Here is a 22,482-nt window from a genome sequence, read left to right on the forward strand (position 1 = left end):
TGTGTAATTGGCTTTTTAGTATTGGTTGTTCTTGTTAAGTGCTAAGCTACACAATGGACTATTTGTGCTCTGTCCACAACGGGTATCGAACCTCGATTTTTAGCGCCGTAAGTCTGTAGACTTGCTGCTGAGCCACTTGGTGGGGTGGATGGGTGTTATATGATATTCTTAGATGAAATGAAAATACTTTGGAGCTATATCGAGTAAATTCATTAAACAGGAGATTCAATCAGGTTATATAATTATGGAGTAATAGAAAAACGCTTACTAACGGTGACAATGCTTAATGAAATAAAGAGACTGGGCAAAAAGCAACAAAGAAAATGAACAGTCTTTAATAAAACACTGAACATTAAAACAGTGTTTATATGTGTGTGTGTACCTGTTTGGCTATGGGCTGTTGCTTCTCTACCAAGTCAAAAACGAGGGTCAGGCTAAAATTAGATTGTAAGCTAGGTATAACTTTGAATTACAATAGTCATGTATTTAGCTTTTTTAATTCCATGTAATAGGCGTCAAATAATCTAACTCAAAAGTTTAAAAGAGTCAAACATTAAGTTTAGAATTTAAACAAAATTAGATTTTCGTCTGGAATTTCTTAAGACGATTGGTTGTTGTTAAGCGCAAAGCAATGCAATTGGCTATCTGTGTTCTGCCCATCATGGACTTCAAAATCCAATTTTCAGCGTCGCAAAGCTTGCAGATTTACCGGCGAGCCACCGAAAGAAGGCTTTAAGACAGGAAAATTCATTAAAAACATTTTACTAGTCTACATAATCAACGTATCCATGGATAGCTAAATTAACTTGCTTAGAGGTGTATTGACCAGCTCAATAGGTGTGAGATAGTGGTTGTTATTTGTAACATAAACATCACAAAACATGAATAAAATAACTGTGTATTCAAAAACATTAATATCTGAAATACTTATGAAATTTAATATTTTAGGTTGTTGTTTGTTATTAAGCACAAAGCTACACAAAGGGCTATCTGTGCTCTGCCCACCCGGTTTCTAGCAGTATAAGTCCGCTGTTCCGTCAATCTGTGTATTTCAAAATAAACTTTAAAACACACTTTTCAATTTGGTATGAAGAATTTTCAAACAATTATTTTAGACATAACGCATAATTTAGAAGATAAAGTAAGAACAAGCTGCTATAATTGTAAATGATGAATATATGTTGATACGATTTTGCTGAAATAATATTTTTCGTGTCTGAACAATCGCTTTAGGCAATGTTGAAGCTGAATCTGATAATATGAAAATTAAGATATATATATTTGTGTGTGTGTTTTCTAATTTAAAGTTACAGATGATATAAAACGTATTAAAATCGATATTTATGTCAAGTTAAAAAATGTTAAATTTTTAGTGAGGTCGCGAGAATGCGTTAGTATGACGTTGTATTGACAGAGTTTGGAGTGTTGTGTTTTGTTAGATCAGCTGTAAATTGTAAACTAATGTAACTACTGTAAGTAACAGTATTATGTACACTAGCAATACAAATTATTGTGTAAGCTTACAAATACAAATGTTTCTTTAATGTAAAATAATTACAGGAATATATTGTTTTACGTTTTTATACTGTATCTTCAACTTTAATTTTATACGTTTATAGTACTAGTATGATACTGACACAGTGATAATGATACTCAAGAGTCAGAGTCGATCATGATATGATTTATTATGGTTTTAATTTATCTTGGTAAAACAATATCAAAACCTAAATGCCTAAAATATTAACACTGAACAGCACAACCATAGCTACTCGGTACCTTCGGGCATTAGCGCGTTGTTAAGCCTACTTTTATTTTAGTTTTACTGTTAGTAATTACCACACTCCCAATAAAATATATTTTTATTTTTAGTACTTCTTAACTCTCCATTTAGTAGCCTAAATTAATGTAAGCATGTGAATAATAATGTAGTATTTCACCTAATTTATCATTTAGAGTTAGACATCCACATAGATGACACTGAACATGCAGGTGAAGCATGAACTGATGAAGAATAATTTTAAAGTTTGAAATTTAATTTTCACACTTTTTCGTAATGAAAACTCCAAAACTAGCGAAAGAAAAATCTTCATTCCTTCCCAGTTTAACATAGCACAGGTTTTACTTGTGTTCTCATAGTTTAACTTTTAAGCATACTTAATTAATGTCAGAATTGTATGTTTTTGGATTGATTAAACATTTAATTTTTTAAGTTAAGTTTGGTTTAAAACTGTATGAAGGCCATGTACAATTTCTTCAATAGGTGTCAAAATCCATGATGCAGCTAGTTAACTAGTTTGTTAAACTTTTTTACAGTTTTTAAATTGTACTGTCTTGGTACTTTAGAGGTTCAGTACATTATGTTAAAACAATTTTGAAGCTTCGTCATAGTGTTACACTCAATGTTGTCATGTCTGGTCAAACTGCATGTGATAGCCATGATCTTGACAATAGCTTTACAGTTTAGTTTCCAATGCAAAAGCTGGTCTCACAGAAATCCATAGGTGCTGTGTACGGTGACTTGACCAATATGTCTTTGTATGGAATAGTAGGGATACCTGTTTCATTCTTCAGTTGCTTTAGGTATGCAACAGTTAAATGGATATGTCATGAAAGCAGCTTGTGTATACGTGACTTGTGCCTCCTCTCCAGACAGAGATCCTTCTTTATTATGTTGTGTACTGTTGTCTAAGGCATGTGGGCAGCTCTTACCACTGACCTTTGTGTTCATGGATTCTTGCATGATACAAGATACTACACTTTGCTTACCACAGCTAAGCATGACTTAATACAGGCCTTTTTGTGAGTGGTCCTAGTATCCCATATTGATCCACATTCCTTTGTTTTCCAGTGCCATTAAGTACAAAGGATATCCCTAACCTGAACACATCTGCATGATCTGAATTTATGAAAGGGCTGTTACATACCCTTCCCAAAAGTGACTAATTTTTGGTGACATCACATTACCTATGAAATGCTAAACATTGTCAAAATGTACTTTTGATACAGTCTGTTCCACCACTATATCATATTGACTGTGATTGTCACATTACTTGTTGATTTACATATTTAAAATTAATATAACATACCCAACCCTCTGTAGTACTAACAATACTTTACATTATCAGTACTAATAGTACTACCCTTAAAATACTAAGAGAAATCAGTTTTGTATTTCTCCTTTAAAATGGTATCATTGAATTTAGACAACAATAGCTCTGTGATAATTGTAATTTTGTATGTTCTTCATCCAGAATTTTATCCCAGGACTGTTTGTAATAGAAGTGAGTGCACTTCCAACTGAGCTTAAAGGATTAACCCACTAGGACTTGAAAGTAAGGCACTTTTTAACAACTAAAATAACTGTATTTTTCTCCTCTCACAAGTAAGACCTATCCTTGGTCTTTATCTCAGGACATGACACTAATATTTATTGTAGCAGTCCAAGTTTTCACACCTCTCGGATTTGGTATTGAATTTGAGACCTTTAACATGGCAGACGAATGTTCTACCAACTGAACAGAAGGTTAGCCCATTAATGCTTAGTGACAGAGCACATTTTAACAACTCAGTTTAATACAGCATCTCCAAAATTCAGGTTTATGGATGTGCTTTTATTAATTTTTCTCACATAACTGATCCAAAATTTGAGCTCTATACTAATGAAAGTTCACCCAAAACATTATAACCACTATGAAAAGGAACACTTAAGCATTCTATGATCAATATCATATTTTTAATGAAAAGTGATAATGTAACATCATATCACTTGACCATAATAGAAGAGGGGTTTTGTGGAAGCTCTTTATATTTGAAACTATTGGAAATAAAAGTTCAGTAACTGACTAAACTGTGTAAGTAAACTCACAGTTAATAAATAGAGGAGGAAAAGTGGTATTTGAATATTTTGTATCTGTGATTGATATCATGTTTTTTCGACCATTGAGCTTATATACCTCAATCAGTGAGGTAGAGTTTGTGTTCTGAATCAGGTAAATGAAAACAAAATTGATAGAAGCAGATCAGAACCTGAATGTTCTAGGTTTAAGAGGTACATGTAGGTCTAACTTGTGTATTTTGCACTTACAAATCTTATTTTATTAGGAAGTATGAATTTAGATTGGAATACTAACATTTTGGTATGCCCAAACTTAAAGTTTAATGTGCTAGTTAGTATTCAGAGTGAAGTATCTTATATTTGTCGTTGTACATTTCTGATAAGTATATTATAAACCAAAATGAAAAATATCATATAGTTTATGCAAAAAGTACTGTTCCATTGAGCATTGAATAAAAAATTTAGATAGTATTTATGATGAGGATGAATTGTTATCTTGTTGCTTTTTGCCCACAAGCTAGCTAATTACCGATGTTGGTAGTTTCTGCTTTCAATGGTGGAACATTCAAAGATTGAAGATATGGATGTTATCAGTAGTAAGTGATTATTTGCTTTTAAGTGAAGATTGCCATTCATAAACACCAAACCCTTGATTCTAATGAGAATTTGTTGCTTTACTAAGTGATGTTAGCTATGTAGGCATTAACTTATGGTTGAAGTTATTCTGTGATTAATTTATCTTTACCACTTATTGTTAGCCACATCCTTTTGTAACTGTACACAGCAAGAACTAAAAGTTGATAGTGTAGGTTATGTAAATGTTATAATAATAGGCCAAGTTGTGTGGTACAGTATAGTACTAGATATAGTTTTAATTTTTACCCTCTTTTGTAATTGCAGTTTTGAAAGAAAATGTCAATACATATATTTTGATTTTAACTGGTCAAAGAATGCCAGTGCCTCGAAGAGAAATTCCTCATAGCTATAGAATTATCCCATGTTTGATATATTGGTTGAGATTAATGCTCTGACTTTATTATAGTGACACAACTGGTCTTCAAAAGTAATGTTAAGTTGTAAATTGTGAAGCACAGTGTTTTTAATATGTGTTGAAAATGTATAGGAATAAAGTGATGAGTGATAGAAGTTCTAGAAACCATTTCTAGTGTTGAAATTTTGAATTGTCTTTCTTTAGTCCTTTCTGGACAGGGATGTCATTGACATTTCTTGAATTTTTCTTCTCACGGTGGAAGTACTTAACAAAATTGCATGAAAGTTAGTATATACTTCTTAAATGGTATCTCTAATTTTGGCTTTAAGAAAAATGGATAATTTGATTTAGTTTATCATTTTTTATATCATGAAATTTCCACACTTATTTGAAAACATTAAAAATACTTCCTTTTGGATTAGAATTAAAAAAATATTTTTTCATTGATCATAATGTTCCATTTTATATATATACAGTAGTTGCATCGAAAATATAAATTTCTTATATCATTATTAGCAGGGTATGCAATTGGTGCCTTTTCATAGTAGTAATTATGTGGGTAAGTTTCAGGCTTTTAAAATTATATCTTGTACTTCTGTGAATGGGGGTTATTTTCCTTAAAATATGTATAATCAAAGTACCATAACTTTGGATATGCAACATTTAGCTAATTTAGGAGTTTTATATCCTAAATTACCCAGAATTCCCCACTCCATGTCGAGTTCCACCCATGCCCACCCAACCACCTTTCCACTAGGCAATAGAATTACTGGATTATGTATTGTTTCTAAGTATTAACTTTTTTCAGGATTTTGCAAGATTGAAGTTTTGCTTTAATCAATCCCTTTCTTCTGCAATAACCACAAACAGCCGTTGAAGCTTCTGTTACTATTTTAACATACCTTTCAACTGCCTGTGTGAGACACGGTATGCTGAACTTGAAAACTGGCATGTCATCTTGATTAATGAAAGATACCAACTGTTCATTGCTTATATTTTTTGTAAGTGGTGGCTCTATTCTCAGTCCAAATTATTAGATCAGTGTAATGTATTGATGTTTGGAACTACAAACTGTCTCATTGTACTAGAATTTGAGGTAGATTGAGCAGCTAATATTCTATGAAGAGCAAGTTGTCTAATAGTCTGAGAACCATCTCCAAGCAGCAAATTTTCTGGGTGGGCAAAATATGCATCTCTCTGGATTACTCTATCCACCACATATTTCTCTGATTCAGGAAGAAAACGTGATTTTCTTACAAGTGGAAAAAGGTTCAGTGAGCCATGGCTGTATGAGGGATTGTTCTTGATATTAAACCAAACTGTTGCATACACTTCAATTACATATCTCACTAACAAACTAAGTTCTTGGATGGGTTAGCAGTTGCAACATTAAGACACAAAATCCTGTTTGCTATTATTAACCAGCAAGAATGGTTCTTTGTACCAGTGTCATGTTAAGCAAGTTCTCTTGAACAATGACCTGACATTACCACATTGCACATGTCATACAAATATTTTGATCTGTACTAAGATCCTCAGGATGGTCAATTTTTGGTAATGGCTGTATAATTTCGACTGAAACAAAATTTACTTAAGGCAATGATTCACAAGTCTTCAGTTTCTTTCCAAGAGGACCAGAAAAAGTGGACGGTCCAAGAGTTACTTTGTCAAGATGCATAACTCATTTGCATCTAATAAACAAATTAACAAATGAACAGGTCTTCCTAAGTGCAATTCAAGAAGTCGCATAACTCCAGCTTTTTTTCCAGTATTGACGTATGTACCGTCCCAGCCTACAGCAACTAAATGATCAGATGAAATTTTATCTTCAAACCACTGAATGATAGAATTTTTTATACCTTCTGAGGTTCCAGAAGAAGGAGAAATGTTATCCATGAAAATTTATTTAGGTTCACTGACCAAAGTTATGTGCTGTCCCATGACTACACGTTTATAATGTTTTTGCCCATTTTTAATTATGACAATTTTAGTTGTATCTTTTCTATCATCAAAATAGATAGACTTATTACAATTTGATTCATCAAAAGTCAGTAATGTTTCTCTGTAATTTTCTCGTTCCCATCGTATCTTGTTTTTATCGACAATTTTAGCATTGTCATTTTCTTGAATAATGGACATATCTTCCAAAACAGCTGAGGTAAGGGCTGCAGCAGCTCTACCTGAAATACAGTACCTGTCAGCTTCTTTCAATACCCTTGGAAGCAGTGTCCTCATTTGTTTATTTTGGGATTTTGATGTAGAAAGTGCAGTATTATCAACATTAGAATGTTTTGAACTTGAAACCATTAAGTCCTCGTGATTAACTATTTAATTTGGTAGAGAGATGATCCTACTTTTTTTTTTTTTTCAAATTTTGGTTTGCTTGCAGCAGTTGAAGATATAATTGGAGGAGTTTCACACTGCATAAGATTAATTCTTATAATAAAAGGCAACTATTGCACACCCTGCCAACTAGCAATTACAAAATAAGATTTTAGACTAAGTAAATTTGATGCACCCTAATATACAGTCTGTTTCAACTTGGTGGATATTGATTAAAATATTTTTTTATAACTTTATTTTGTGATTGCAGTAGTTACCTTTTCTGGCTATAAATAATAATAATAATAAAAAACTGCATAAACTTATCAGCATCCTGAGACACAACCTTTCAAAAGGGTGTCAGATCAGGTTAGGTACTACTATTCTTTGCTAACAATATTCTTCTTCAAATCAGTTTATACCTAATAAGTATCCTCTGATTTCAATAAATTATAAGCTTGTTTATTTATGTAAATTGTGTGAATGGAATATTTTGCATGCTCTTTAAACATAATAAGGCTTATATGATGTCTTACATAGAATAAAATTGTCATAAATTTCAAATAAATAAGACTTAAAGCACAAACATTTTCAGAAAAATATAGAATGCCTGAGTCTAAACAAAACTATAAAACAATTCCTAGGTAAGTGGTTTGCTCCTACATCTTCTAAACTTTACACTAAATTCTGTTGTCCTCTGCAGGAGCTATGTCTAATTATTTTTTTAACAAAACCATAAATTACTTCTCACACAACTTCATTCACTATACATTGACATAAATAGTTTATAATATGCTCTGCTCTATCCAGTGGTATTTAAACTTTGCAGCTGTTTTCAAAACTGGCCTTCATTATAGTTATTTCCACTCATACCTCACAGCATGTGTATTAACAGAGCCCTGTAACAATAAATTATCAGACAGAGGAAAATCATAATTCAAGGGAGGTTAGTTTCTTAGCAAATAAAAACCTGTGGTCTAAGATGGTTAAAAAAAATAATCAATAAGTGTATTGGTTACAGGCAAGACTTTTCTGAACTTTTTAGAAATGTATGAAATATTTTATGCAAATTACACTAAAAAAATTGCAAAATGACAAAATATCAATTGTAAAGTATTTAGAATAAAAACTTGTTGATAAATTTAAAATCATTATTCATACTTCAACTTTAAAATTTGATATGCAGTTGTGCACTTGAAATCTGAAAGGTGTTTACCCACCATCATGGAGTTAATGCGTGCTTTATTTCTTTGTGCACATATTGTGGAATATTTATGGAATTCATTAAACCAACACCAAGTGATTATAGTTCTAAGTATGGTGTGGCTATTGGAGAGAAAAAGCTACATGTTAGTGTTAAACCTAAAGAATTTTGAGTTCACTTTTGAGACTGCTCTTACATCTATTGAAAATTATACATTTAATAATGATACAACGTTAAATGAAGGTCACGGGATTCAGCATGCCTCTGAATCACATACCACAAAAAGATTGTAACACCATACACAAATTTTTAACACTAATTTATGACCTAATGAAATCCTAACAGTCTCCATAAAAACAAGTAATAAATGTGTGTTACTCAGCAGTGGCCGTATTTATCATACATGCACATATACAAATGAAACACATCATTACAGCAAAAATTAAAAGATGGTCAGAAATTATTTCAAATGCATTCAAATACTAGATAAATTACTCTTTTCTTATTTGTAGTTTACAACATACGCTATTAAGCAATTGTAATTAAATTCTAATTACACTACTAACAAAGGTAAATACATTATGGTAATCTTAATATTAAAAGGAAAAATAAGAATCAATTGGTCTTATACAATAAATATCAAATCATCACAAAATATTTAAAAGTTAACTAAAATGGGGCAAAGAGAAAACCCTACAAAAGGTTCAAAGGATGACTGACAGAACCATAATCACAGTTTTTCTGAGAACTTTGCTGTTCTCAGTTTGTCACTGTTTGTTAGAAGACCTTTTAAAGTTAATTAGATTAGAGCTTGGTGGGCCCCTGTGCACTACACAACCTGCACACCCTATATGGCTGCCACTGGTGCTACTGAACAAATTCCTATAATAACAAGTCGTGTTTCAACAATGTCATCTACACCTTCAAGCATACGTGTTTGTTGCTGTTGAAAAAGAAGTTAGATTGAAAAATTTTTATCTTGGTATTTATGTCTGAAAGTGACTATATTACTTTTGAGCTATAGCAATTGTTATTAAAAATATAGTTTTAAATGCTAAGAACATCTTATTTTGGAAAAATAAATCACTGGTGATAGAGCAAGCAACCGTAACAATTTTACTGGAAAACAATAGCAGTAGCAACTTGTATCATTCCTAAAATAAAAGAAAAATGGTAATATATTTGAGAGAAAAAAATGTATGTTAATACCACTGACATGACTAAATTCAAATGTGACTCAACTAAGAAATACCTTAAAATAAGAAATGGCTTATTGCATGTTTCAAAATATCCATTTTACTGATTCAAGAAATATACCTAAACATAATATAAAAATTGAGTAATCTAAGATTAATTTTTGAAACTGACCTTGAGCATTGGTAAATTGCTACACTGTTTAACCCTTTCACTGTGACTGGGACATATATTTCCCAGTTGCAGTAAATGGGTTAAATGTAAAATTTCTTTTACTACCTCATGACAGGTAGTTATTTCTTTCAAGCTTAATGTTTATTTTTAATTATTTACCAGACATTAAAAAAAAAAGAGAGGATGAAAAGGAATGGCAAAAAATGCACTAAAAATGCTTTAGTACTATGGAATATTTCAGTATTATAAAAATTGACATTAAACACTATAAATTTAAATAATCTTTTATACTTGTCTGTTCAGTATCACTCACAGGATGTTTGGCAAGACATATTACAATTTCTTTGGTATACAATATGAAACGTAATCATGGATTTATCAAGGCATGTCTATTTGATGTTACTCTTTTATGGTTTTTATTTATCATCTGCTATGTTTGTGCAACTAGTTATCACTAAAAAAAAAGAGTGAGACTTGGAAAAGTTGTAGCTGCAAGTAAAAATAAAACAAGAAAGGGGTTTTTTCCACGTACACACCTAAACTAAAGAAGAGTAAAGCTTGATAGCTAAGCTGACCAAAGGGTGTCTGTCTGTGATTTCATAAGGATTAATAGTTTTATTTTTTAAGATGTATGCCTAGAAAATCCTTTTTTGGTTTGGTTTTGTGCTACAGCTTTTCCACTTTGTGCTTGTTTCTTGTGTTAATTAGCAATTTTATAGCTGTAGCTGCAAGTAAAAATAAAACAAGAAAGTGCACAACAATACTCATTGTGATTTTGGACAAACTAATATAGATTATGTAGAACTAATGTGATTTTTTTTATAAAAATATTTTTGACTTTGAACCATTATAGTTTGTATGGTATAATTTAAATTTAATGTAATTTGCACATTCATTGAATATGCAACACTACATTTATTTCAGTTTATACTCATTTATGTATTTTTGAGTTTTGAACTAAGCTTTAAACATGCCTTCAATGTTGTCAAACGTTGAAGTCAGCTCTTTCATCTCGTCTAAGAGGTACATTGTGATTTGTAAACTTGTTTGTGAGTGTCATTTTTGTCTTCTATAAGAGTGATAGTAGTATAATTAAAAAAAACACCAATTACAACCACTTATTACAGTCAGGAGTAGATTGGGCTGCTGAAATACTGGAAATTTTCCTGGTGGAACAGCAGTCCATCAAAAGAAATTGAGGTTTCTTTTTAATCTGTTTAAATGGAGCTTAATCACTTGCCCAATTTCCCATAAATGGCTGATGAGCTATAATCAGGTAATTACTCTTTTAAAATTATTTTTGGGTAAATTAGTTCCAGTTCGTGTAATCTTGTGGTCATATAGATTATACATTACTAAGACAGGTAATAAGTGTAAGATTGTAAATGAAAAATTTTGTTGAATGTGTAAAGTGTACAAATAGTACTAGTACATATAATAGGCTATACAGTACTGAGTGCACTATCCTGCCCAGATTTTTTCAGGAATCTCTCTTCTTGATCTCCTTGTAGGGGTGTTATAAAAATCAATTTCTTGAGCTGTTTTTAATCTCAATATATCCTTGATTATAATTATAAACTGCAGATGATGTACCCTGAACTCATTCATACGTATACATAAGTGGTTTCAAGCATGTCCAGAATTCCTGGTTTATTGCTTTTGAAGCAACTGAAGCTTTTTTAAATATTGGAGAACTCCGAGTCTAACAATCAGACCATGATGTAATTATGCTAAAGTTCTTAAAATGTTATTTTCAATAATTTATTGACTGTGTGAACAGTTACGGCATGCTGTATCACTGTACTAATAAATTGCATACATGTATCAAAATTTAAATTATCACATTAGATATGTTTGAATGAAAGACTTACAGTAAAGGAAATAGTAACTGAGTGTGATATATCAGTATATTGAGAAATATTGAATAAAGGGTGAGAAATTTTTGTTATTTAAGGATACAATAAATATTAATACTTATTATTATTATTATTATATTAAATCTGTGTAAGAGGGTATGTTACACATTCTTAAGAGATTCAATCAATTGCGATAAATTTAAAATGAATTAGACCAAGAAAATACTCAAGGTCTAATTGTTAGGCCATTAATTAAAAAAAAAACATAAAAAAGAAATTTGTATATAAAAGCCTATTCAGGAAGTGTTTTTTTTTTACCTTAGAAATAATCTAGTATGTTCCTTTCATTTTGTTCTTCATAGGTTATAATAATGGGATCAAAGCAGAGTTGTCATAGTTCTCAAAGTTTTTCACAAGCTGCAGATAATCAAGCAGTGGAGGTGATTTCTAACAGCCAAAGGACTGGTGGTAGACACAGCTCTTCTTCTGACATAAGACAGCGTACTCGAAGTCTTACAAGTATGATTAACGGGCAGTCTGGTCAAACTCTTGGATTGTCCTCAGTTCGTGGAACTATTGTAGGTGGTTCAAGATCACCTGATTCAGACCTTAGCTCACCTGATGACATGCTGGCCTTCAGTGGAATGTTTTCTACTCATTCCCTACCCATACAGCTACTCACATTGAATGGTAAATCTTTATTTTGTAATCTCAGTATGATTTTCCAGAATTATACATTATCAGTTGCATACATATATGTGTGTATTTCTGTGAGAATTCATTATGGATTTTTCCTAAAGTATTTAAATTTTTTTTGCCTTTGGTCTAACTACCCCATAGCCAAGCTGAAATTAACACTGATGGAACTGTACACGCAAATTTGTAATGGTGTCAATAGAAACAAGGGTATTATTATTACGAATTTTGGGCAACTGTAGTGCTGAGTGGTTAATCAAACTTTCAATTAGATTTTAAATATTAAAATAAACATTATCAAATTTACACTATTATTTAAAATTTAAGTTTTGATTCAGTTAGTACATAAAAACTGAGCAAGGTATATGTGTTCACTCACAAAGAAGTACGAAGAGCCACTGCTCTTGTTGTCATCATGTTATCTCATACCTATAAGCTCACATAAAAAAACATTATACTTCTCAATGTTGCACTGTGCACTAAAAATAAGTAATCTTAAATGAATAAATTATACTTCAATACGAAGGCTAATCAAGCTGGCTGGGATATGACAGACATGGGAGTGGTCTAGGAGCTATTTATATCATCAACTTTTAAGAAGAGTGACTATTATGGTGTGAACTAGGTTAAGTATGTCTGGTACCATAAACTGTGCAAGAGTTAATATTTATCCATGAGAACTCACTCTGCTAAAAACTTAAACTTGGCAAAAATTTAGATAACCCAAGTTCAATGTTTTTACACCCCACCAGGCCATAACTGATTATTTTATATTTATAATTGATCTGCTAGTAGTTAGTAGTTGTTTGTTACTTGAAAATAAATGTTTAGTCAGAAAATTTGTTTCCATGTTTATTTCCAAAAGTGATTTAACTAGAATAATCATAATCAGGGTAATATACATGTGTCAAATGTGATCTGTTTTATATTTGTATGAGACTGAAAATTGTGTACAGTGTTTGGTTTTTTTATCACACAATACATGATTGATGATCTTATTATAAGGCTTGATGCTTTTTGGAATAAATTGTCTTGTGAGGAAAGTAATAGCATTTCTCATTTGTGCAATTTGAATGTGAATTATCCCTAAAGTACATATCTTTAAAGTTTTGTCATATCATTAGGATCTGAAAGTTGTGAAAAAAGTACATCTGCTGTTGTCAAAGACCTAAAAGACTGTTGTCTCATGTAGGTGAGAAAAATCAAGTTGTTAAGGTGCATTTATTCATAAGTAACATTTCAATTACTGAAAAAATTGTTTAGAAACAAAAGTATATGTTAAAAATAACAATGAATTATGATTCTGCAAAATCTGTATCTACAATATTAAATGCTGATCAAAACAGCATACCAATAAAAGAATACATTTCACACAGAAGCTTATAATTTATTATACTGTTATGACAGCGGAGGTCACGTGATGCTAATAACACATCATATTCTCGAAGCTTCGTGAATCCTCGGGAGGATGCTAAACATCGGTATTCTTTTATATATAAGATGGTCAAGACGTGACGGCAACAATGTAATGCTGCGTAATTGAACTGCGGACAGAGAGACATATTGTTGAGTCGAGCACGTGAGGCGTTCGTTGTGAATTATAGCGTTTGTTATAGCACGACTGTGGAAATTAAGTGTATTGCAAAGTTGTATTCAGAAAGAATAAACCAGTTTTATTTAAGACAGGACTTGTATCATTCGGAAAGAATTTTTACGGAAAATTAAGTAACGAATGGAGGCGTATTAATACCATTCAAGTGCAGAGTGGTACACAGATTGATTAACACATGTATATGGATTTTGAATTATTTATTAAATTTTTTAACAGATTTTATAAATTAACTACTTTCTAATAGTGAACAGGCAAAACTAAGGGAATATTTTTTTTTCACTTGGATAGTTGGAAAGTCATGGGTTTGGAACTACTTGCAAAAATTGAACTTTTAATTGTACTGGGCAACCATTAGTGTCAAACACTGTATTAGGAAAGATGCTATTACAGACCTTGTAGTTCATACAATAAAGAATATGATTAGAAAGGTTATTTTACAATATCAATATAGTACTTCACATCATTGTATTTTAAGAGTTGTACCTGTGTTTTAAGCCAGTTGACTTTCGGAGACTGTAAGATGTTTAAAGAAAAAAGTGGGTAGCTAATATAAATGGGGAAAAATGCTAATAAAGCTGGGAATATCTTTTGTTAACTTGATCATGTTGGCTGAAAATGAATGTGTTCCTACACTGGACCAAAATTTTGCATTCCTGTTGAAAGCCTTTTACCCAAAATAATGAATAGTGGATGAAGTTACTAATAAGTGAAAAATGTGTAGCTGATAAAAATATTAATTCACAGATCATAAGGAAGATGCTAAGGTTTTCAAAATAGACAAAAATGTCCAAAAACTTCAGTTAACTGTGAGAAAAATTATGGGAATACGTGAATTTTAGTGGTCCATGACAGTTTAAGGAGACAGAGAGCCTGTCCCTGGTATCAAAAAAGGCTAAGAAATGCTGCTTACATACCTATCAATCTAAGCTTTGTTCTTAACAAAGTATTGAAATATGTTGTCATGTTATTTGGAAACTGGCATTTAATTAATAATTCTCCACATGGTTTTAGAAAAAAGTTTTCTTAGCTTAATAATTTGTGGAAGTTTTTAAATAGGGCTTCCACTTACTTTGGATGATAGCACTCTGACTTGTGTTTTGTGACTAGAGCTGGATAATTAGGGGAATTTGTTAATCAAATAATTGTCTGCTTATTAATTGATTACATTCAACTAATCAATTATTTTCACTTGAGACTTGGGTAGTTGGAATAACTGAAAATTGTAATAACTGGAAACACTAATTTCAATTAGCTGATTGTTTTCATGACCTTAATCAGTTTAATCTTAGTTTGGGTTATTTCACTTGACAAGTTGACACTAATCAATAGGTATATTCGATTCACCAAACTGATAAGTCTGTATCTTCCAAAAAGCCCTTAATAAGTTGCTCAGTGTTTGAAATAAAACTTACAAACTGGGTTGGATAGCAGCCAACCTTTGGGCCAGTTATGGTTGTTTGCAATAAATTGTATTCATCCACAATTGAATGAACAATTTAGTTGAATAACAAAAATCACAAACTTGATGTTACAGGAAAGGTTATGGCTAGTCCAAGAAGCTCTTGATAACCATCTCTAGATTGGTTGACCTGAACTTGTCTTGTAGCAAACTTATTAACACTATCCTGAAATTTCTGTATGGCTTCTGCTACTTCATCAAGGTCAGCTGCAGTTTTACAACTAGACTGGTCCATGTTTCCTAAGATTGAAAAGAGTCAATTGAAAATTGCTGTATCTGGGTCACAGGAAAGCTCCATACAGTCTTTAAAATCACGTGCCACAACAAGTTCTGTGATATAATGTTGGCATGCCAAATACAGAAGATTCTTGTTTGATCTTTGTTCTAACAACACACTTGCTCCATTTCTGTGGCCAGTGTTGCTTGCTGTTGTGTCAAAGGAAACTGCCTTTACATGATCAATGACTCCTCCACTCTTCCAGCAAATGTGCCACAGTATACATTTGAGCCTCTACAGTGCTAGAAATCAACTTTGTAATATTTAGAAAATTCCAAAACATACATACCTCCACTGACACATATATGATCCCATCAATCCAAGCCTGGGATGTTGCCTTTTGGACTTCTTCAAGTTGATCAGAAGGATCGTCCACTTTGGTGTTGCTTTTCTTCTTTCATAAATCTAGTTGTTCGAAACACATCATTCCATGGCTACTGGTGAGGATCCCATCACAAATATATATATATATATATATATATATTTGCAGTCCAACTGCCCTTGCCACTAATGGAGAAATGGGTACCATGACCCCTTAAATCCAACCCCAAGTTGTGGAACCTCAGCTGCATGGTTGGAGCTGGCCCATCATACTTACTTGTGTAATATTCCACCATTTTTACTATTCTATAGTTCTGGGTGTAGAGCATACCTGTTCTGGATGTAGTGTGGTTTTCCGTGCTTGGGTACCACTTCTCATGGTACACCTTTGTTCTATGCAGATGCTTTCTGTATGAACTATGCTCTCACCAGCATCTCTGCCTTCTCAGTGTGGGATTCTAGCTATAAGTGTCAGTGGATGTATGTATGTTTTAGAAGTTATCATTTTCCTAATCTGAAAATGTATTTCCAAACATACTTACCTCCGTTGACACTCTCCCTTCCTTCCTCCCCACTAAGAGTTGGTGTTAGTGACTGGGATGGGGTGAGTCTCAAGAAAGTGATTATATTGTCGATATACAGTACCTGCATAGAGGGCGTGTGAGCGCCAGTATAAAGTTTTGCAAATTAGATATTGCCGAGGGCAGTCGAGTGGTGTATAAAGACTGGAGAAAATGAATACTATGTTTAGATGGGAAAGATGAAGATCGAGAAATAGATATAAGTGTCAGTGGAGGTCAGTATGTTTGGAAATACATTTTCAGATTAGGAAAATTATAACTTCTGGAATATTCAGAATATGCAGATATAAAGCAAATTACAAGATAAAAACCTCTACTACCTTGATGAACTCCTAAATGTTATTGAATATGGATAAAATTTTGTGAATTACTTATTTTTTTTTATATTGGAACAAAAAGAAAGGGTGAGTATGTTGTCAATCACAACTTCAAAAATAAGGACCAGCCTAAATGTCATTTTGCCAGGAACTCTTTAGCTTTTTGTTTTGTAGGGGTCTGTTTTAAAGTGTGTGTTTTTCAATATATGAGTAACAAAGTATTTATTTTGATAAAAGAGTTAGCACAAAGGATCACATGTAAAGTGTAATAGACTTAAAATAAGACCCAAAACTCGAGTGCTTTCAAATAGTCGACTATTCTTCTTCAGGAGAACAAAGGGTGGCCTTTAGCCTGCGCAGTGCAATATATAGTAGGACGTGTGATGTCATGTAAACCAGAAGTCCCAGTTGAGTTGAATCTGGTGACCAGCCAATCCAAACTCAAGCCGTTAATCTCCCGGAAGGTGGAAATCATTTGTAGAGAGAAAGAAACAAAAACATTATTATTAATTTTCATTATGAAACTTTTGACTGATAGAGAAAAATAAAATACATAGGAAGATGAGAGCTAGAGAAAATAATAATGTAACAATACTTACAAAATATTGTGGTTTCATCTGCATCTGGTTTTTGTCTTCTCCCTTTTGCCATTTTCCAACCTCATCATGAAAATGAGTTGTTAATTATTCCTCTCCTTGAAGGTCCTGCAACCACCTTCATATTTCTATATATCTATATTATGGAGATGATGGAACCCACCATGTGGCTAGTGTTGTCTGATAGGGAATACATCTCTCTCCCAAAATCTGCATCAAGTGAAGGATAATAGAAAGTGTTAAGACCATTTGCCCCTGCTCATTGTCTGCTGTTGAAATGTGACTTTCTTCAAGACTGCTTTGGCATTATATACTAGGCTGTACTTCAGAAGAAGGGAATATGAAAGCACTAAGTGTGAGCATGCCCTCATACATGACTAGCACCTACTGTCCCTGTTTGTGGTAACAGACTATCAGTGTAGTAGCTTATTCAGATGATAAAAAATTCTTGTTTGGTCCATGCACCTTTCTGGTGTTCTCCCCAACATTAATTCCTTCATATTTTGTCTTCTAATGGACTAACAAGTGAATTCTTGCTTCCTCAGTCCCAAGTTGCTAGGAAGGTTGATATTGAGAGTTTCCCTTCAGGCCAGTGTAATAATAATGATGTGAGACCAAGTGGATGCACTCCTTGTTGGAAAGTAAGGCTAGGGTTTTTACCTGGAAGTGTAGTACAGGCCACCCCTTATACTAAGAACAAGAACATTCCCCATAATTAGGCCAGCTGGGTGGGTCTTGTGTTATCTTTGGGATGATTACTCCATCTACCTGTTTAATGTAGTAAGCATTTCTCCAATACTGTACAGTCTACACATACATGCTTTGCCAACCACCCAAGATATAATGACCAGTTGTACATACTACCCAGGTATGCAACATTTTAACACCACACAGATGGCTCTTTTCACAATACCTTTTACTCTACCACCTTTATTGGGCAAAGAGTTTTCCATGCGTGAGAAGGATGTATTTTCTTACTGAATGATGCCTCATTAGTCTACCCCCCCCCCCCCCCCCACGTGGGTGACATGCTCCATGGGTTTTTTCCAATTATGACACCTGTGATTCCAGAAATGTGCTCATCTTTATAACTTCTTTATCTATACCATTTCCTCCACCATCTGATGAGTGTCCTGTGAAGAGCTGAGTAGCACTTCTGAGATTAACATTTTCCTTACCTGAAATGTACCTCTCCACAGAACCTCTCCCACCTCTCCTCTCCACTTCTGGTGTTTCTTTTCCCTCATTAAGATGAGTCTTTATTGAAATACTAGTACTCATGGGGCTTACTACACATGAAAAATGTGACACACTCCTATTGGCACAGTCCATATTAATACACATAAGGGTGAAAGTTTTTTTTCAAGATTTGTACTATGTGCAAAAATCTCAGCATTGATGCAAGGTAATAGCTGTATTTTCTGTTGAAAGATGAATATCTATCTGAAATACAACTTCAGGTAAGAAATATATTAAATTTGTGCATGTATCTGAACAGGCTGTAAGCCTTTATTCAGCTATCATGTAAAATTTCCATTAAAGTTAATAATAAAATCAGAGCAAAATTGTTTAGCACCAAAAGAGCCATTGTTATCATAAGTATAGTAAGTCTCGGAGCATTTACTGATATCAAACAAACTTTGGTTAATTAATCAACATCTTAGTATACTTCAATTATAACCAGGGACAATGTTGAAAACATAAAATTTAATATTGTTTATCATTGTTGCTTCAATAGTACTTTGAAATCTGGTATATTGATTTTGTCCAATTATCAGAGTGATATAATTTTAAATGTCTTCATGATTCAGTATTCTCTAATGTATGTTTTTGTATTCTAAGAAGCTATTCTGTTTGTTCAAAAACATATGTTTGTGTTTTTATACTGTATAGGTATTTGTTGATATTGGTATTTAAAGAATGTAATGGCAAAACTGCATGTAAAACAAATTAAAATGTATACTAATCTAATAATAAGTGGTGTGAGGTCAAAATGCTGTTATATTTCTTCTTATTGGAAGGTCGTAGTATAGGGCCAGTAAATAAAGATTTGTAAAAAATTATTGTATTATCAGTCTTATTGTAATTTCACACAAAGTATTGATCAGTGGATAATAGTTTACCAGCATAAGGCATAATACATGCTATGATAATTGATTTATTGTAAATGGCTGATATAAATAGAATTTTGTCCGTGACTGTGTGTCTTGCATTCCCAGCTAACCTGGTGAGCTCTGGCACTGAGCCTAGCCTTGTTGGTAATTGCATATAGCACACTAGGTGTGTTGTGTTGCTAATATGTTTCTTCTTATTGGGATTCTATAATATACAGTCAGTAAATAAAGATTTGAAAAAAAAAGAATTATCAATTTTATTGTAATGTAATGTTACACACACTACGAATCAGTATATCACACTTTGCAAGAATAATTCATTATATACCATAATAATTAACATGCATACAATACTATTATTATTTTTGAAAATAGTAATAATGTACTGTACCTGTATTTATAAATCATAAATAAACATTATATCACAATTGCTATTTCAAAAGTCATAATTAAGAATTTTTTTAATGTGGACAAAAGATTCTCATTGAAAAGAGTACTTTGGAAAAATGAAACACTTAGTCAATTGTTTTAATGTTTGACTAGATTTAATCTAGGAGTTTAACATTTTAGAAAGGTATTTTAAAACTTTATATATACATACACACAGCCTCTTTGTATGATCTTATATATTATATACTGATGAAATTAAAATTTCAATAAAATACACATTCTATGAATAAGTAATCCATTTTGTTCATAGTGGCATTTTATTATGTTTTTCAATTTTTAATTATTGTATGGATTTAGTTACTAATTCTTATAATGTCAGGGAAATGACTATCTTTACTCATAAACTTTAATATTCAGTGTTGTGATGTTATTTTATGTTTCTTTCCTTAGGAATAAAATGTCCAGTTTGTTCTAAAATAGTCGTTTCTGATGATGTTGAGTACCACCTGGTTATGTGTCTAACAAAGCCAAGGATTAGTTACAATGGTGAGCTTGCAGTTAGTCTAAAATTCGTATTTTACAAGTTCATCATAGAGTGAGTTTAAGCCTGAAGTTTACTAATGCCTTAAGTTCAGAGTACTTTGATGTACCTGATATATTAATTTTAAAACTCTAGTATATAAATATTTCTGACACAATAGTTAGAAAAATTTAATAGATAGTGTATGCATTTGCTTCTTAGTGATTATGCTGATTTATAATAAGTTATCAGAAATAATGGTGACTTTAGAACATGTATTTATTGAGAAAGAAACAGGATTTTATATCTTGTAGATCAACAATATCAGATTACCATACCAATGATGCTGATATTTTGAGTATGTAGACTTCATTAAGCATGACTTCATATTATGAAATTTATTATATCAGTTTGGTGAAATGCTGGGATTGGGGCTACAAAATGAGTAATGTTATACTATTTTAAGAACACCAGTTGTTTATCAACATTGTTCAACATTGTCCTTGAAAGTACCAGAAAGATTGAACTCCCAGAGTGCAAGGTCATGAATATATGCAGGATGGAAAGAACGTTTTTCTTTATACTTCTCAGTTGAAGTTGTTGAAGATATTATTACATTGCAGAACATCTGTTGGTAAAAATACATCGATTTATTTACTAGTCAATTCACTGGTCAGAATTTACTCGCATCCAATTTACTGGAAAGAGAATGGTGAATAGTTGTTGTAAAATTCAGCAACATTTCAAATAAGTAGCCAGTCAAAAGTCTAAACTGTCAGATATATAATGACAGTGGTAACTGTTAGTTATAAGTTCAGGTGTCCTCAAAACAAGTAAAAATAATATTGTTTGATCAATTAACCCTATCGTGATGGGTATCCTTAACTGTGCAACCCACAAAGTTTGAGTGTCTTACATTCAAAATTTGTTTCTTTCCTTTTTTCTTTCTTATGTTTCACCCCTTCAAAATGTACAAAATTAAACGTAAAGTGCTCCCTATAATATCATCATTGCTCAGACAAACCATAATGTTTATAATTTATAATTTTTATAGCCTTCAATTTTATTTGGTTACAAAGCTATAAATAGAAAATCAAACCCCTTCCCCACACCAACTGTCACATCCTCTCTTTCAGGCTTTTTTAATAGTTCTCTTTTACATTTAATTATATATTACCTATAACTAATATAAAGTCAAGGTTTTTTATCTATCAAATGGCATATTGTATAACTTTGTGTTCTGAACAGATAAGCATCAATTTCACTCAAGAGTACAAGCTTCATTCCCATAGGAAAGTTAACAACTAGCTTGGATGAATTTGTAATGGCTTTTGTTGCAAAGTTAGAAAGCCAGAAGAATTTTGAGAGTTAGGGGAAATTGGCTACTTTTTGTATGTTATTATCTATGTTCTTTGGTGCATTATTTAATTAAATAAAAAGTATTTAGTGTATTACTACCATTAGTATAAAAAACTAGGGTTAAGTTTCATTGACAATCGACAGCAAGAAAAAAGAAGATTGGGTAAGTAACTAAAATGTAAAAATAGGGATCTTTTTGGGTTAGTTAAGATTAGATTAGGTAAAATAAATAATAATAATATAATAAAAAATACTTCACGAGGCACACATGCAAGTAGCTCATAGTAGCTCATGGGTAATGTAATTCGATAGCATAACGTGAGTTGCACATTCCCTGAGTGTTTTACAACTTATAATGACACTGATAGTAGTTAGACATAATTCAAAGGGGAATAATACAATAAAATTTAATTATAATTAAATGTATACTGTTACGAGCTTAAAGCTACATAAGATAAAAAAATGAAGTTTCATGTTATAATTTGAAGTCATTATAGAAAGAAAAAAGGGTAATTTAGAGTTATTTCAATTTTTTTGGATGGTTATGAGGTCAGTCAAATTGACCGATCCCATTTAGAGTTAGGGTAGAGAAAATAACAGATAAAATATAAAGTTTTACTGAAAACAAATGTTTGAAATGCATTTAGGAGGTTTTAGGGATTAC

The 22,482-nt window shown here is 32.1% G+C and overlaps 1 protein-coding gene across 2 annotated transcripts in view; it reads left to right on the forward strand.

The window, feature by feature from the left end:
• The first annotated feature begins 1,397 nt into the window (after window positions 1-1,397).
• LOC106469628 (E3 ubiquitin-protein ligase znrf2-like) overlaps window positions 1,398-22,482 on the forward strand; it is a 32,704-nt gene continuing 11,619 nt past the window's right edge. The window contains exons 1-3 of one of the 2 annotated variants that reach the window (XM_013930130.2): window positions 1,398-1,472; window positions 11,939-12,266; window positions 20,390-20,485. In XM_013930130.2, the coding sequence (XP_013785584.1) occupies window positions 11,948-12,266; window positions 20,390-20,485 (415 nt within the window). In that variant the 5' untranslated portion in view covers window positions 1,398-1,472; window positions 11,939-11,947. Of the gene's footprint in view, window positions 1,473-4,352; window positions 4,432-11,938; window positions 12,267-20,389; window positions 20,486-22,482 lie in introns of those variants that run through there. The other variant, XM_022398205.1, reaches the window with a different exon arrangement.

The sequence above is a fragment of the Limulus polyphemus genome, unplaced genomic scaffold, assembly GCF_000517525.1.
Source record: "Limulus polyphemus unplaced genomic scaffold, Limulus_polyphemus-2.1.2 Scaffold3579, whole genome shotgun sequence".
NCBI classification, from domain to species: domain Eukaryota; kingdom Metazoa; phylum Arthropoda; class Merostomata; order Xiphosura; family Limulidae; genus Limulus; species Limulus polyphemus.